Source organism: Megalops cyprinoides, chromosome 22 (genome assembly GCF_013368585.1).
Source record: "Megalops cyprinoides isolate fMegCyp1 chromosome 22, fMegCyp1.pri, whole genome shotgun sequence".
NCBI classification, from domain to species: domain Eukaryota; kingdom Metazoa; phylum Chordata; class Actinopteri; order Elopiformes; family Megalopidae; genus Megalops; species Megalops cyprinoides.
The window spans coordinates 18940642-18958088 of record NC_050604.1 but is presented as its reverse complement, the minus strand read 5'-3'; the positions used below and the strand labels follow the sequence as shown (position 1 = coordinate 18958088).

Below are 17447 nucleotides of genomic sequence, written 5' to 3'. Positions count from 1 at the left end.
CAATGGGAGTTTTTGTGCCTTATGGAAGAAGGTGGTCCTCATTAATGAGTTCTGACATTGTTGCATCATGGTCTTAGTGAGTGGCCGTCATGAATAAAACAGGCTAACAACTGTAAAAAAAAAAAAAAAAAAGCTATTAGCTATTAGCTTAAGAAAGTAATTTCTGTAACTTTTTCGAAGTATTTTCTGACACAGTTACTGTATTTCCAAGGTGGGGAATTCATTTCTTGTGATAATTAAAACTGAATATTTGACCCTTTTCTAACTGAAAGATTTTTCCCATTCTTATTCAAAGCACACAAAGATTACATGTTCATAACTGAAGGATGGCAGTTAGGCTGACGAAATGTTGTCACAGGTGTTTTCAAAGTTTGGTCAGACCTGCATTGTTTAGTGTTGACCACTGATAACTGCTGTCATTGAGCAAGCCAATGCATACAGATATTGCCATAGTAACAGAACTGAAAGAGCAGTTGAGGCTTGACTCTTGGCTCTTGACATCATCCCACCACCTCCCTCCCTGTTCCTGGAGTGGTGAAAGTGTCTCAGCTATTGAACTGGGTTTCAAAATCATCTCACCGGAGCTCCCAATCAATATCAGGTTTGTCAATTATTGAGATGAAGAGGCAGTCAAACACAAAGGTAATGGCACCTATATTCACATGACGAATATTCGTGCATATCTGAAAAATTGAGTCTATGTAAAGAATTTGATAAAATGTGAAATCCAAATTATTAGTAATGTATTACCGCCTGGAAATGGAGGTCAAATTCTGTCACTGACATCAATGACTCTTGTCATGTTAGAGAGCTGCAGTGTGTCCAGCCCCTGGCGGAGATGCGGGCACTTTGAGTAGGGGAGAGAGGGTGTGGATGAAAACGCAGGCAGCTGGCAGTGTGAGTCCGCAGAGGGACCGGGTGGGGGGGGGGGGAGGAGTGAGGAGGTGTATTTTGGGTTGGCGTCCCGGCAGTGAAAGTGACCTGGGCGGGCCCGTGGCCCTGTTTCCTCCCGCATTCCTCTCATTCCTGCAGCCCTAATCTCTGCCTCTCACTGCGGGCCAGGAGCACAGCAGTGCCCTCCACTGCCTGGATACCAGGCCCGGGAGAGGGAAAGACACCCATCCCCATGCTCTTATTCCAAAGGCTTCACCTGACGTCTGTGGACACCGCATTACATTGCATTACAATACATTACATTACATTCATTTAGCAGACACTCTTATCCGGAGCAACATCAAGCACAGTAGAACATGAGTGTGTCCATTCTAGTTGAATGAGCAACAGTGTCAGACCAGGCTAGCAACACTCCCAGACCAGTGAGTGTGAGCATAGCACTGTTCAAACTCTAGCATCCATATAGTAACCACAACTATAATAATAATTATCATCATCACAATTTTGTATTATTATGTTTATTTGGTGGTTGTGGTAGTAGTGCAGGAGTTATGCTATCATTTAGCAGATCCCCTTGTACAGAGCGACTTACATTGTATGAGATGATAACATTAAATACAACATTTAGCAAAAATTTAATTTGTTAAAATGTCAATTTAATATCAGAAATTCTGATCAAGTTTTTGAAATGTGATGTTTGGCCAGTAGAGGGCAACAGAAGCTAGTTTTGCCTATAATCAGGACTGACTTCCTGATAAATGACAGGCAAGAGCACAATTTAGTGGCTATGAAGAGGACTTTATTAATGTTTTCGGGACACGCCTGTTGCTTCGGCTTTTCCTGAGTGTGAAATGTTAATAACATTAATACTATAAGGCAACATTAAATACAAATGTACTCTACACTGAGCAAATGAAAAATAAGTTAAATACATTTAGAGACATAAATTATCACTAAAATTATCACTAAAATTCACTAAAAGCTTATACATGTGGACATATATGTCATTAATTACAGTTGTACTGTGGCAGTGCTTACTAGACCATACAGAATTTTTTAGACTTAATATGTCATTTCGTTGGCTACCATCAATGCTCAATATTGCCAATGCTCAAGATGCCAAAGTGGTTGCATGGATTATTGCTATTGTCGATTCACAATGTTGAAATGCTGTATTGACGTAATTATTTTTAAATGTGTAGAGGGCATCCTTTCAAGCAAACATCCCATAAAAATCTGAAGGTGGGTTTCAGTTTCTCTGCTGCCTGCGCCTAACGGCTTTCTCAATCTCGCTGAGGATGTTGGCCTTGTTGTTCCGGATATTCGTGGCTGCTTTTTCCAGGAGGTGTTTGGCTTCCCCCTCAGTGTACTCCCACCGGAAAGTGCTGTATTCTGCTCTCTCTCTTGATATGTCCTTTTTATCTGAAAGAGAAAAGACACAGCCTTACATTCTGAAGGAATTAGAAGAAGCCGTACAAATGGATGGCTCTCTAAGTGACATCACACTTTATGTACAAACTGCAAGAGTAATACAGATACACAAGGAGTTCTACGGACTGACAGAAGAGAGATGTACAGCGGACATCTACAGAGAGAGGGACACCTTTGCAGTTGTGGATGTTGAAGAGAGGCATGTGAATGACAGTGGGGGCTGACCCCGTGCCCTCAAACACGTAGAAGTCTGACGGGCTGTGCACGTCTTTGATCTTGCTCTCATCCACCACAGGGAAAGGCTTCTTCATTGCCTCAGAGTATTCCGCAGCCTTAGCCAATGTCTGCGGATAAAGCACAGCGATGAGCACGGACGGTGCTACTGTAGGCTCACAGCATTACCGGCTTCCACCCCTCTACAGATGAGACAGGACAGATAACAGCGCTTGTGTATATGCAGCGAATTTGCCTCAAAGGGGTTTCCTTCGCTGAAATCGAGGGACAGGATCAGGTCCACTTCCCTCTCCTGGCGTAGGACAGGGGGATACGAGGAGTTCATGAACAGCCCTGCGTCTATAAGGTTCATCTTCTCCTTGTCCTGCATGTCCACAGGAATCTCACTGTCTACACACACACGCACACACACACACACACACACACACACACGCACACACACACAACCATAAACACACACGTGCATACGACAAACACACACACAAAAAATATTCTTGTTACTGTCAGTCAACACAAATAATTATTTTATGACATATTTCATAATGATATAAGTTTCTACAAAATTAGTTCCATGAACAAACAGTGCAATTTTTTTTCCATTTGTGCAATAAACTTGATTATGATAGGAAAACTATTGTCCCCAATAAGCTTGACAGGAACATAAATGAGGACCAGAACAGCTCTCAATTACTTTGTAATTTGTGGAGAAAGTTTGACACGGTTCCCCATTCCCAGCAGCCAAACTTTTTAAAAATCTTCAGCATAACCTGCCAAACTGAAAAAAAAAAAGAACATGCTCTCAAATCACAACCTGTACATTCACGTGAGAGACTAGTCTTACATTATCAAAGAGTCATTTTTACAAATATATGTAAAAAATATAATATATAATATGTATAATAATATAAACTCATCTGTAGAATATATAAATTCATATATAAACATTCATCTATTTTTTAAATATATAATATTAAATGTATAAATTCATCTTAAAAAAGCTTTGACGCATGGCATCTTCTGAGACACTGCTCTCCACGATGGCAGCGGCTCTGTGCTGCCCAGCGTAGCCCCAGAGATGGCTGTGACCCTGTCCGATGCGTTCTTTTTATGGTGTCACCGTGTACGGTGTGCATGGCGGACACAATGGACAGTGACAGCACAAGGCGTGAGGGGAACTTACAGCTGCACATTGGTGTCCCTTCGTCCTGATGGTCAACCAGCCAGGTCCCTGCGGCGGAGCGGATCCTGTCCAAGAGCATCTCTCTGTCTTTCAGCCCGCCGTTCTTCCAGGTCTCCAGCCCCAAGGGCCAAACGCCATCCACTTTGTCTGGAAGAGAGGAAAGCTTGCGGTATTGGCCTCACACGTGTGTTATGGTGCGGTTATTACGTTTATTTTTGGATCCGCCGACTCTCACCATGTGATGTAATGTTTTAATTACTGTAATGACCTGAGGTTTGTGAGTTGGTCTTGATATCCACAAACGTGCTAGTCTAAAAGAGCTGATATTCATCTTGATATATGTGAGAAAGAGATGAATGAAAGTCTACTTCACTAATCACAGCCTTCACTGTTGCTATGCAAGCTGGCACAATAACAGATGATGATTAACTATTATGACTCTTCTTTCAGAAATAATTTCTATTTTGATTTTTTGTGGATGAAGGGTTGTGTTAATATAAATTTTTGGCTGTGATGTTTTGTAGATAAGCTTCATGAGTACTTTGCTCACAGCACATGCATCTCATAGCTACCTATTAACCATGTAATTTGCCATTTTACCATTTTTAAATGCACTTTATTCTTAGTAATGATAACAATTTAGCAGGCAGCTAATCTTGAATAAGCGCTTTCGAGCTTCACGTGATGGTGCCCTGTGGCCTCAGTGACACCTTCCCTTCATCCATCAGAACTAAGTTATGTTCGCTTTCTGGACACTGATCCAGGATCAGTTTGAGTGAGGCAGCAAGGTGTGAAATAATGGGCAGGGACAGAGTGCAGGTGCCTCTGTACAGTACTGTACCTCCCAGCTTTTCCTCCAGAATGCAGATGAGAGGGAGGCTAAGCTCATCATCCCAAATGCAACCCTTCAGGTCCACCACTAGCCTGATAACCTTACACGCACTACAGTTACACTGCACCACTTAACACATACATAAATGCACATGTGAACGTGTGTATGCGTACACACACACACACACACACACATGTACAAGCACATGCATAAAGACGCATGCACACACACAGAAACACACACACACATTTACTTTTTGAACTGAACAACTGAACAGACTACTATTTCAACAAGAGAGAAGAGAGTTTGGTGAAATACAATCCCAACACAAAATCAGAGAGGCTGTAACTTCAGTGAGGGATACTGTGAAATGTGAAGATCATGTAGCCTACTGTACCACAAACATTCTAGAATAAACTTATAGCGCAGCATACTGTAACACACCATTACAACATACAATCCAAAAAACAACTAATCTCACTACCACACTGTACAGTATTATGAAGTCACACAGAGGATTTCTTTGTCGAGTCAAAAGTACGCTGCCTCTGATCCACTTCAACATTACTAAGAATCAAGGTGAAATGTTGTAAGTATGAGTAGGAAAAGGCAGGTTACCTTCTGATGATAGGAACTGGTCTATAAAAGAAAGAAAATGTTTGTTCATAGTGAGCACACTGATGAATGAAAGCATTCCATTGCTGCATTTCACACAGTACCGTCTACTGCTGAGGGAATATTTTTAGCTTTTAACAAAGTAATAATAATCCACATCATTGTGTAGTGGCCTTGGTCAGATACCAAGCCGTTACTGTTGGCAGAGTATGCAAGTAAGAAAAGTGACAGGTCTGATAGATTACCTATCCAATACCAGAACATCTTCCACAGCTCTTTAGCTATCAGTTCTGGATCCCCTAAGAGGCTTCCGCACACACCTGCAGACATACATCATTGTGGGCGTGACCTAGGGTTTCACTCAAGGTGGGCAACATTTCAACCCCCCACCCCCGGAGCCTGATGAGGCCAATTCCCCCCCCAATTCTCTTCACCGTACCCTGCAGGCGTAACATGTCCATCTCCCCCACCTCCTTTTCCACCTGGCCTCCCCAGAACCTGCTCCTGAGGAGAGCGGTCGGCACAAAGGCACCCAGGTCAGAGTACCCCGCCTCGTGGGGCGTGAACTCGAACCAGGTGCCTAAAATAGAGAGAGGATCAGGTGTGCTGGTGCTACTGGACCACTGGGCACAAAATCAACAGCAAGAAAACTCGTCCTTTTTTTTAGAGCAATTCCTACAACTGCAATACCTTCTGTGTGTACTTGCCCCAACACACACAATTGGCATATTCTATAAAAGTGTTCTGCAGTTAACCTTTTGCTGTAAACCAGCCAGATACCCAAGCATTTTACAGACTGATTAACACAGTGCTATCATGTCAAAGTGGTAATGGAAAATGCAGGTGAGATGGCACTATGCAATAATGCAAAAGAAATCTAAACTGTCAGTTAGTGAGACTTATAACTGGACTATATAACATACCATAACAGCGCATAAAGTCCTATTTCACATGGTCACAGCCTAAATTTTAATGACCTTACTGACCAACCTAACTTTGAAAGATTACATAGATAATCATTTACTTCAGCTATGGACAATGTATGGACAATTCATGTGGCAAAAAAGGCTATTTAACCGGGTTACACGGTTACACATCCTTGCAATGACACTCCTGGTCCTGTGACAGTGACACACCTTTGCCTGGGTGCTTGTCGTAGTCCTTGTTAATTGTGCTGTAAATGGGATATGGGTTCGTTGGCCCCCTCGTTGCCTCTTCTGAAAGATGACGAGTGTCCATCTGAGATTAAATTAGACAGACGTGATTAGCTGTGAGGTGCACGAACAGGACACGGAGCCAGTATGATGCTCACCTAAAGAAAGCCAACAAATTCCTCTGAGCACAAGACTCAGTTGGCCGTTCAGTATAACTGCTATGGCACTTTTAAGCAAAGAATTTGATTCTTATTCACATTCTTAAACATTATCATTTTTTAGTTTCAATGATGAAATGTAAGACCCTGCTTAAATTTGCTTTTGCCTAAATGCATCAGTTAAGTGATACTGGAGTTATGGACCACAAGAAGCCATAGTGGTTAGCTGGAATACCCTTTTCTGTGCATTCATTCAGTCCACCACAAAAGGTCTAAAAAAACCTAGGCCAGTTGTCTGAGCTAAATGTATGAGCTTGTTTTGCTCAGAGGCCTGATAGAGAAAAATACATTGGTACTATTTTTTATTCTACAAGTGCAGGAGAGAATTTGACTAATGATTGCACGCCACAGAGACCCCCAGTGTCCCTGTAGTCTGTGCGTGAAAACACACCACTGACCTCTCTCATGGAGCGCGCCACCACGCCCGCCGCCCACACGTCTGTCAGGGAGAAATCCTCTTCCTCTGCCTCACTGCTCAGCCTGCGCCACACATCCTCCCACTTCATACGGCTATTCGTGAGCCTGTTAGTCATTTCTTTCACAGCTGCGGGCACTTTGGCAGCCCAGCCGGGGTCTTGGTACAGAGACGACATGCACCTGCACATGACCACAGGTCATCAGGCACGCCACGAGAACGTGTGTGAAAACTGCAGAAGGATATGTACCTATGTGCCCTCTTGGAAAAAGTCAACTATGTCAAACATAACACCAGAGAAAGTGTTTAGTTAGTCACCTGAGGCACACACCAAGTCAACAGCAATTCCAAGGCAATTTTACAAAGCCTTGGTATGTCTAACCAAACCTTTTCCCTGGGTTTGTTTTTCCTTCCAGAGTGGACCTGTGTGCATGTCTTACCAGGAAGAGCCGGAAACCCCGCACAGGTAGAGAGAGCAGTCCAGAAGGTTCTCTCGGTCCAGCTGGAGCAGAGACCCCAGCAGCCCTATCACAGCTCTCAGCCCTCCTCCAGAGCCCAGGATCGCAATGTGAGGGACCTCCTCCTGAGAGAGAGAAATTCACCATTTTCATTTTAGCATTTTTTTCCTGCCAATGCTGTCTTGAGTAAACATGGATTGTCTTCTGTTTAACTGCAAAAACACTCACCATTTTTTTTCTACTGCTGACTGGTAATAGTGCGTTTCTTTCTTCAGATTCAGAACAGAACAGTTCTGTATTACTTCTCTTAACTGAAATGTTGGTTTGACAAATCCAGTATTTCATTCCTGGATGGTGGTGGTTAAATCAAATTCAGAAGACAAACGATCAGAATAGTGGAAAGAGCTGTTCACATACCCTCTGACAGTGTATTCCATGATTCTTAAGGCAGTCTAAAATGGTCTCCTTCCTCTTCGCAACATACTCTCTTTCTCCCAAACTGATAGAGTGAGACACCCGCACTGTCCTACAGAGGAACACATAGGAACACACAGAGCAACATTTTGGTTTAGGCATCTTCCACTGCATTTTTTCCAAACCCAGAGAAGACCATGCCTATACGAACACTCCTTTACTGTTGTATTGTAAACATGCAGTGATGAGCGGCACTGTGAAAAGCAGATGACCAGCACCTGAAGGGTTAAAACTGCTGTGCCTTTGAAAGGCACCTTAGGCTGTTACACAAAAGTTACAGGGTTTAGCTGGATGCACCAAACAGGCTATTCCTTTGGAGGGTTACCGGCAAGTGCCCGGGGTTAGTCTTCTAATACCTCCTTGAGAAAACTTAATATTAATCTTGTGTTCCAATTATACGATACATGATCACTCAAAATTGCAAGGTCAACTGGTGGTAATTTGTGAGAGAAGAGCCCAAGGTGCCAATTAAATAATCACCACTCAGGGGGATACATCTCATTAAATAATCATCAATCATGGGGATGGGTTTCTGGAGAAAGCCCGTCTTTGTTCCGTGGCAAAGCTGTTTTCTTCACGCACACGCTATCCGCTTACGTCCCAGAATCAGATGCTTAACATTGTCCGTTAATGCAACCTTTAGTCTTATGCTTCCTGCATCTCCTTGGACCACATAAGAAAGCAAACAGTGAGACGGATGACATTGATGAACGGGTTGGTGAGGTGCCCAAGGTACCGAATGTTAAACGCATTACCTCTGGTCAAAGCTCTGCTCCTGCATTGTCGGCACAATCTGCCAAGGTAAGTGAATGAAAGAAATTAATGGTGGGTGTAGACGACAAAGCTGCAAGACATTACAATTAATCAACGTTCATATTCTTCAGGCCTGTCCCGCTGCACTTCATCACCTGCCTGTCTGAACACGGACACCCAGTTTTACAGTTCTCAGTGATTCTAACTCATAATGGTGACATTTCAGTTTCTTTGCCTCCGAATTCATTTCTTTTTTATGAAAGGAATTTACTGCATGTGAAGGAGTTAATGCCTTGATTTAAATGTAGTTTAAATACAACCTTGAGGACAAGGTTAGCAGTAATACCCCTGAAGCAGCTGCAGTAACTCAAATCAAGTTGAGAAGTACAGTACAGAAAAGTATGTATTACTTATAAAAGAAACCATATATAGACTTACTGGTAATTCAGCAGTGTAGTATTTTAAAATCAATAAATACTAATTACCAATAAACAGAAAAAGTATAGTACTATCTTAGAGATGTCCAATTTGGTATATTTTTCAAATTCTAGAGAATCCAATCCGATTTGACCCTTCAGTCAGGCAAGGTTGTTAGTTTGTGCTAGGTTGCCAGGCTCTTTGTGGGTGTAGTTTTTGTTTTTACAAAGAACCAGAGAATGTGACAATGGGTATAAGCTCCCATGTGTGAGAGAGGAGATATATAATATATATATTAGATTTGATCCCAGTAGATCTCAGTTATACTGATAAAAGGCAGAAATGCATAATAGCCACTCAGCTGCGCAGTCCCATGGCATGGTTCCTGCGACTAAACCATAGCCAACTGTGATGTCACATAAAATCTTTCATTAAACATTTAGTTTGACTGAAGCTACTGACCTTGGTGGCTGTGGTGTGTCAAAATGTCAGTTCAGCAGCAACTTGTGGTCTGCCTAAAAGTATGTATTCTGTTATTATACAAAAAAACTGCAAATTACATAATTACAAAAAACTGTAGTCACATGCTTTGTACAAAATGTGAAACTGAATAAAAATAATGAAAAGTCTTTATTATATACAGTGAGTATAATTTCCACAGTCACTTAAACTTTCAGACTGCATGGCTGAGGCTATATCCCCCTTTTATGAAGCAGAATGATGACCATATAGTTGGTATAACTTCAAAATGTTTCTTTTGGTATCCACATTATAAAATGTACAAAATCAGCCATCACAATATTTTTCTGAACACAAAAATGGCATAAATGATATAAAAAAAAACAACGTGAAACTTCATCACAAATTATCATTACAATAATCTATTTAAAACACATTGCTCAAATAATACAAAAAACAATATGAACGCTCGTAGTAATTTCTTGTTCTACGAACAATTCAAAATCAGACTTATAATTTCATTTTGTACAGACTCACCTGTGGTGCTCTCTAAGATGATAAGAAGTCTACAGCTGCTCTTCTGTGCAGATATTTATAAGTTAAAGAGGGAACTAAAAGCTGGAGAAAGAGGAGGAACAATTAGCAGAGGGGTTTCCGCTTTTAAAAAAAAAAACTGAGGCATTCTGAGGTGGAATGTTGTGAAATCATGTAAAGTTGAACAAACGCTTCCAATGTTAATTTAGCTGAATCGTGAATTATGTGTTCCACTGTATTGCCATGAAATATAGCGCTGTCAAACCTATCGCTGTCAAAAGTGTTTACATTTTTTTTATTTAAAGCAAAAGAGTAAAAAAGTTCAGTGTGAAGTGATGTTGCATAAGCAGAAGTGTAACCATGTCATGCTTTGAAAAGATCATAAGCCCTACAGCCCTGACAAGTATGAGGGCTGGTTTAGGAGTCACGGGTTACAGTGATGACCCTCACATTACACCTACTTTTCTGTAGAACATTTCTGTTCTTTTATGCTGGAAGTCACTTTGTGTGAGAACATCTGTTTAATGAATGTAATGTAATGTAATGTTCATTTAGAGTAACATCTACATTTAGTCAGTTGGCAGATGCTCTTATCTGGAGCAACCTAAAGTGAGGGTGCATATGTGCTGTAATAGCTAGCCTCGTTTACACATGTGCTATGGTAAATTTCATGCTACAGTAATACACATTTACATGTAGTCACTTGGAAGATGGTCTAACACTAGGCAATGTACAAAGTCAAGGTACAATTACCAGACTAATGGCATATACAGAAAATAACAATGACATGTGTCAATCTATCACACTAAGCTGTTTGTGTGATAAACCATTGAGAAGAAATGGTTGTCCTGTACAATTCAAAATGAACAAATACACTACATTAATACACAAAAAATGAAAGATTTAAGTTATTAGGAAGGCGAGCCAAAATGCAGTCTGACGTGTTTCAAGGCCCGAGCCAAGCTTTGCTGAGTTAGTTATGAGTTTAATCCGGTTTCAAGTTATCCAGAAAGTGATGTAAAGCAGACTCAGGTTCAAATCTTGTGTCAGAAGTCAACAGCTAAGCCTAGCAATCACTCGAAAGTTCTCTCCACAGTCGTGTAGTTTCTCCTTCTGGTGTCTTAACCCTTTTCAATTCTTCTTTCGCGCTGTAGCTGCTCTCCTGTCAGTGTTCTCCTCCCTCACTAATTGCTACCTATGAGGCTTTGATTAAAGGTTTAATTCACCGATATACACCCCCTCTCCAGTCAGGTCTCTAAGGCTCCATTTCATCCTGTTAAATCACTTAATCATTCTCTCTATGCTCACGTTAAATACGCCATAATCACAAGCTTAATTTAACGCTCAGATGCATAGCAGCTAAGCGTCGTGGTACTTTCATGTAAAAAAAAAAAGTCACATTATAAAAATGCATTGACAGTTCAAAATAACTTTCAGACAGAGAAAAAATTCAACACCTCAGCCTTTTTTTTTTTTAGTAATGGCATGCACACAAACTTGTTCACTCCAAAAAAATTGCCAATATTTAGAATCAAAACAGTGGAACAATGATTTGGAAAGCACCTTTTGGATAACATACTGTTCACATAACTGTTATAATTTTAGCAGATAAAAATGTTATGTACTTTAAAATGATTTGAATGGATCACATTACAAAAAGTATCTGTTGGCCAATTTTCAGAAATGTTTTGCCAGAGGAATCATCTAAACAGTTCAGCAAAATAATGAGGCTTACTCAGTTCCATTTAAAATCAATAGAGGGCAGGCTAATTTCATTTTACTCTTTCCGAGAAGAACTTGGTTTGTCAGTGAAATTATTAAGACACCTGTATTTTTATTTCTTTGGTTATAAACAATAAATAAATTCACATGAAATTTACTGTTTTTAATCTGTCTGAGTTCAATGTATGAAATTAATTCTAGAATCTCTCTTTTCTCAGTGAATCTTCAAAGAGGATCCTACAGTATAGTCCACAGATATTGTTCTATAGACAAAGTAAACATCATAAAATCTGAATGTAATCATGGTTTACTCTGCCATGCTCATAGATGTGTTGTAAACCTGCTCCACTACCACAAGGCAGACATTTCATTGGTTTCTCTATTCTTAACGCTGTATTCCTTTAATATATCAAAGGAAAGTGACAGTGTTGTGAATGCATTTTCATTTGTGCTCTATGGTTATGATAAGGATTTGACATAGTATGCATCATAAAGCAATGCTGACCTGTAGTTTATCAAAAAAACTGCCTCTATGGCTGTGAGATATAGATATAACTCCCTAATTAAATGATATTATTTCCCATTACCTGGTTCAAAATTTAAAGACTCGCTAAAAACATATATGAAATGATCATATCATTTTTCTGTGGGTGTAAAATCCATGCTCTATCATAAAGTCATATTTATCAAGATGGGCTGCAGCCTGTTGTTCCAATCTTGTGTGAGTGTGAGACTGGTTTATGAGAATGGTTTTCAAACAGATACCACTGAATTTCACAGGCAGAAGCTACTACTATTAGTTCTTTCTCTGACCCCTTCTCTAATTGCCTTGGAATGTGCTTGCTCTAAAATGAAATATCTTTGATGCTAAAATGTGTGTTGATTAAATCTCGAGTGGCAATGAACTCCTGAGCAGTTCATTCTCCAGTATATAACTCATTAGTCCTAAGACAGAGTACAACACTCATGGCTCTATCCAGCCTGCAATATCAGAGAAACGAGCATTCTCTGTGTGGTTGTAACACTTAACTCAGTATCAGCGCTCATTGTGCTAAAATGGCCTTTTGGTTGTAATAAACCTCCTTTGTTTAATGAAGTCTAACAAAAGACGCCACCCCTGATGTCCAATGAGCCGACACTTACTTGTCAATCAACAGTGATGGGGGAACCCTCAGCCATTGCACAGCCAATAATGAGTAAATGAATGAGTAAAACCATAAATGCAAAAGAGAGCAGTATATTGGTTCATAGCCATAATTTGGATTTGAAAGCACCCTGTGACCATTTGCAGTGAATCTTAATGTTATGGCTACATGAATAATTCCTGGCGTTCACGGCGAACGCCATAATTCTGGGATCAATCAGTTACCATGAGTTGCCTTTTCCAGTCGCTGCCCCCGAGTAGGGGGGACGGCTGTTATCTGAAATATTTCAGTATTTCAGGGCGTAGAGTGATTCTCTAAAGCAGTAAAGAGGATGGGGCTGTCTGCTTTTATTGCCGCATGGAATGAAATATCTTTTAAAATGATTTGCCCCAGTTTATTCAATTCCCCGAGGGATTAATACAGAGACCGCGCCTTCTCCCGTGCCACATTCGCTTCCAAACCCAATACGTTTACTGCGTTTCCTTTATTTGTTTTGCGCGGAGCCTCTTCGGGTATGCGTTTACCTGTTCATTAACAATGCCATTCAGGCGCCGCCTCATAATGAGGGGATCAAAGAGAAAGCGGGCCTCCCATTAATTCTGTATCTTCAGCCAGAAAACTGCAAATGCAGCGCGAAAAAAGAATAATTTGTCTCCTTCTCAGTCTTCATAACGGCGGTGTCTCGTGATGCCATGCGCAGGGGAAATAATCACCTAGGAACCTTTCTGTGGACTTGAATGCCAATTATTATCATGATCATTATTATACTAACAAATAATTTCCTACACAGAGCATGCATATTGCCTGTCCTTTGCTGGTCTCTGTAAAAACAGTCATTGTGTCACATCGGTCACGTTCAGGTTTTGCCGTCATAAAGATCCCGATCCTCCCATACAAGAATGTGATATCATGGAGTAGAGCAATTAATTGCCATTGGAACGATGTGCTCACCTTGTTGTGTTGGATTTGAGAGCTATGTTACTGGTGGTCAGCTGTGGCGCATTCACACAAGCGCTGACACAAACAGTCTTATTGCCACATTTGAGTTTATTTGGTGATATACAGTATAGTAGACTATGTTTGTATTACTTTGATCTGTCCGTATTTAAACTTGAAATTCAAGCTTCAGTTGGGGTTATGGCTTCCCTGAACCCCCCACCCCCTTTTCAGTGGAAAGCCCAGATGCTTTCCTTCCTTTGAGGCCTTTGACTGGAAACCCTGCCTTTAAAAAAGAGAGAGAAAAAGTCCCTGTTCGGGCTTTCGCACGCAGTTGCCGTCGCATCTGACATCTGTGCATGTGACCGCACAGTAACTCAAAGACCACAGGCTTACGTCACTGGAGCGGGTGACCTTCCTTAGGTTTGCGCACGGCGGAGCTGCACTCGGTCCGCACCGCAGGGCGACACAGCGGTCTAAGTCCGGACATACTCTGCCACCGGGGATTTCCTCGCTGCAACCCATTTAGTCTTCCACTAAAATAGCGCTGACACGAACTCGATGTGAAATTAATATTTCATCTCACCCAAATGTAGCTGTTTTTAATTAAACTTCACGGGGCACGGCAAGCAGTTTTAGTAAAAGTGTTTAACTTGTATTGTTTTCCCCCAAATGTGGGACAAATAAATTGCCTTGGTGTCTGGATGTCTGAGAGCAGGGCCGACTTCCAGCCCTCATTCTTTACTTGCAGTGTCTGAAAAAGAGGAAAAGATTTTATCGTGTTTATTTTAGAAAATCATCACCCTTTGGCATGGTATGCCTGTTAAATATTAATACACTCAAAGGTCTTACCATCGGAAATATTTTTAAAGTGATGCATCTTAAATAAGGGGGAAAAGAGAGGGATGAATGAATCAGACATAAAATTGATTAATGAAAAAGTCATTTTCCCACGACTCCTCAAAAACAGTTGTGCTTTAATGTATTCACCGTATTCATCGCAAGGAGAAAGGTGTGCGCTTGCTATCAATTTCCTGAATGAAAAAAAGACGTTTATTTCTTAGCAGTGAATATAGGGAAGACTTGACCAGAGGGTTGAAGAGCATTCAAAAGGTTGCCATGGTAAATCACTTCATTCACGCAGTAGGGAGGCACAAAGTTAACTAAAGCCATGGAAACACATTGGCTAAAGGAATCGCGTTGACAAAAATAGTGATTTAAAGGGGTTATTTTACTTTCGCGTATATCATACAATAATTTATGTGTCATCTCACATAGCCTATTCAAGTGTTACAGATCGGTGCCAAATATACTGTACACAGTCTACACAAAATGTAAACTTCGCAGACTGTTTCTTCCAGGAATGTATGCAGTGTTACCATTAAGTCTAATAATTGTAAATTCATCATAAACCTCCTTGGTCAATCGGAACCGTTGGATCCCTTGCCCCTGCTCGCTTCTTTCCTCTGTATGTCATACAGCTACCTAATTCAGAGATCAGATGTTAACATATGAAACGTTTGAACTCTTTCCAGCTATCTGAACATTGTTACCTGCGTCAACCTGATTGTAGACTCACATGCCTTCATAAATCACTGCAGAAAGCTACCACTGCGCCGCTGTTCCACTGCTGTATTACCATATTGTTACTATGGTAGCGTAAGCTTTACCCAAAGATTGTCTAGTGCTTAAAGATGTGTAACTCCACACGCTTTGCACTGAAAATTCTGTCGCTACCACTACTGAAAGTTAGATGGCCGAAAACTCCTTCGATCGGAACTTAACTTTTACTTTAACAGTCACCAGAACTCTTCAGCCGTACCAGGAAGAAACGTAGAGTACGTCATCTCCATATTGATTCTCCTCTTTAGTCTACCAACGTGAGGCGGCAAGGGTTCCACCCATCAAACAACAATCAGGTTGTTAGCTAGGTGTCGGCGCTTTGAAGTCTGTGTTGCATGAAATTGCGAGCTAGCTACAACAATGACGACGGAATTAACTATAAGTGCTACGAGTATGTTCCAGAAAGCAAAACAATTATTTGATTGTAATTTCATGCAACTGTCGTAAATAGCATTGATTTGGCAGGGAGAGGTGGTGCGCAAGAGTCGAAACTTCTGAAGACGTCTTTGGTAAGAACAGTTGTTGATGGGCTTTTTGCCTGTTTATCACCTAATAACCGCGGTCAATACTTTTCAGCTGGAAGTGATGTGATATTGACCACAATGCCAAAACAGATTTTTAAACAATGTCAAACAGTCCTATATTATCGACAAGTTGTTTGTGTTACTGATGTGATTCTTTTTTTCTGAAACACGATTACATGGACGTGTTCATTTTTTAACCGCTGTTTAAGATTGTTACTCGTGAGCGCCGTAGAGCTAACTTCTTTGATCCATTCTTAGCAAGCGCAATTTATTCAATTAAAACATTTTAAAACAACAAATTAAATGTCACTGAAAATACTCTTTAGTGTTAACAGAAATATTTAAAAGCATATCCTTAACATATGTGCTGTCAGTGTGTACTACAAATGTGGCCTATTCTGAGGGATTTTGGATAAAATAAAGCCTTGCTGTCAATATAATGCCATAAGTAACTGTAGCAATGTAATATGTAACCTGCTGCGTAGGGACAATGTTTTTGCAAGTTTTATTTTCTTTGAATTCTCAGCTGGAATGCTGCAAAGTCAGCAGAGGGATATGAAAGCAAACGAAGTTCTCATTTGAACCGATTCTACTTCAAATTCCAGCTGCCCTGTGTTCCGCAACATGCTTTGTTTGTACAAATCCGTAACGGCCAGGCAATGTATATCGTTTGTCAGAACCACAGAAAAGCAGCGTGAATGTACAGCTGGGTGCTACGCACCAGTGCTTGAATCCAGTTCTGATGCATAAAAATGTGGGTTAATGAATGGGGCCCTTTGTGTTTCGCCAGTCAGGTCATTATTTATTCAGAATGATGTATCTGAGTGTCACTCTAATTGCTACTCGGAGCAGCCAATTGCTCGCGGCGGAGCGCAGAAGCAGTTTCAGATGAGCAGACCCGAGACACTTTAAGGATTACGTTTCTTACGGATGCATTTTACTTAAGCTCCACTTGCTGTGTTGAGCCCTGTCTTAGAAGTGGCTTTAGCCGCGTAGTTGTAGCTTAATTATCATTCGTCTTGATCTATGCTCATTGAGCTATGTGAAATGGGAAATTGATAGGGTTTTATATTTTAGGTTAAGCTGTCCTGTTTTGAGCTGGTTCTCCCCTCTGGGACTAAAGACACTTATGTTTTCATTCCTTTTGCATGATTTAACCCCATATCCCTGTGTCGCCTTATTGCTATTGGGAGGCAAGACGAAGCCAAGGACACAGTACCTGTCATTCACACCCTTTGGTACTGTTTCAACTGGCATCCTGTTCCAGGACATTGTCTGAATTGGCTTCCTGTGTCTCATAGTAGTGACACAGTGTCGTCTTAACAACAACTGATTAAAATTTAAAGGCAAGGCTGTGATAGGGAAGTTATCAGAAAAAAGAAAAACTTTCAAGTGCTTAAAAATAAGGATGATCATCTCCTCTAGGCCA

The 17447-nt window shown here is 40.9% G+C and overlaps 1 protein-coding gene across 1 annotated transcript; it reads right to left on the bottom strand.

Moving 5' to 3' along the window:
• Window positions 1-1927: 1927 nt before the first annotated feature.
• LOC118769900 (cytosolic phospholipase A2 gamma-like) lies at window positions 1928-10133 on the bottom strand. Its single transcript, XM_036517289.1, has 15 exons — window positions 10072-10133; window positions 9538-9590; window positions 8661-8698; window positions 7849-7957; window positions 7414-7556; window positions 6957-7155; window positions 6323-6425; window positions 5626-5766; window positions 5432-5506; window positions 5190-5210; window positions 3740-3886; window positions 3251-3334; window positions 2795-2949; window positions 2498-2669; window positions 1928-2316 (listed from the first exon to the last, which is right to left on the bottom strand). Exons 3-15 carry the CDS (start codon window positions 8684-8686, stop codon window positions 2144-2146), a joined length of 1548 nt encoding a protein of 515 aa, XP_036373182.1. The 5' UTR covers window positions 8687-8698; window positions 9538-9590; window positions 10072-10133; the 3' UTR covers window positions 1928-2143.
• Window positions 10134-17447: the final 7314 nt, after the last annotated feature.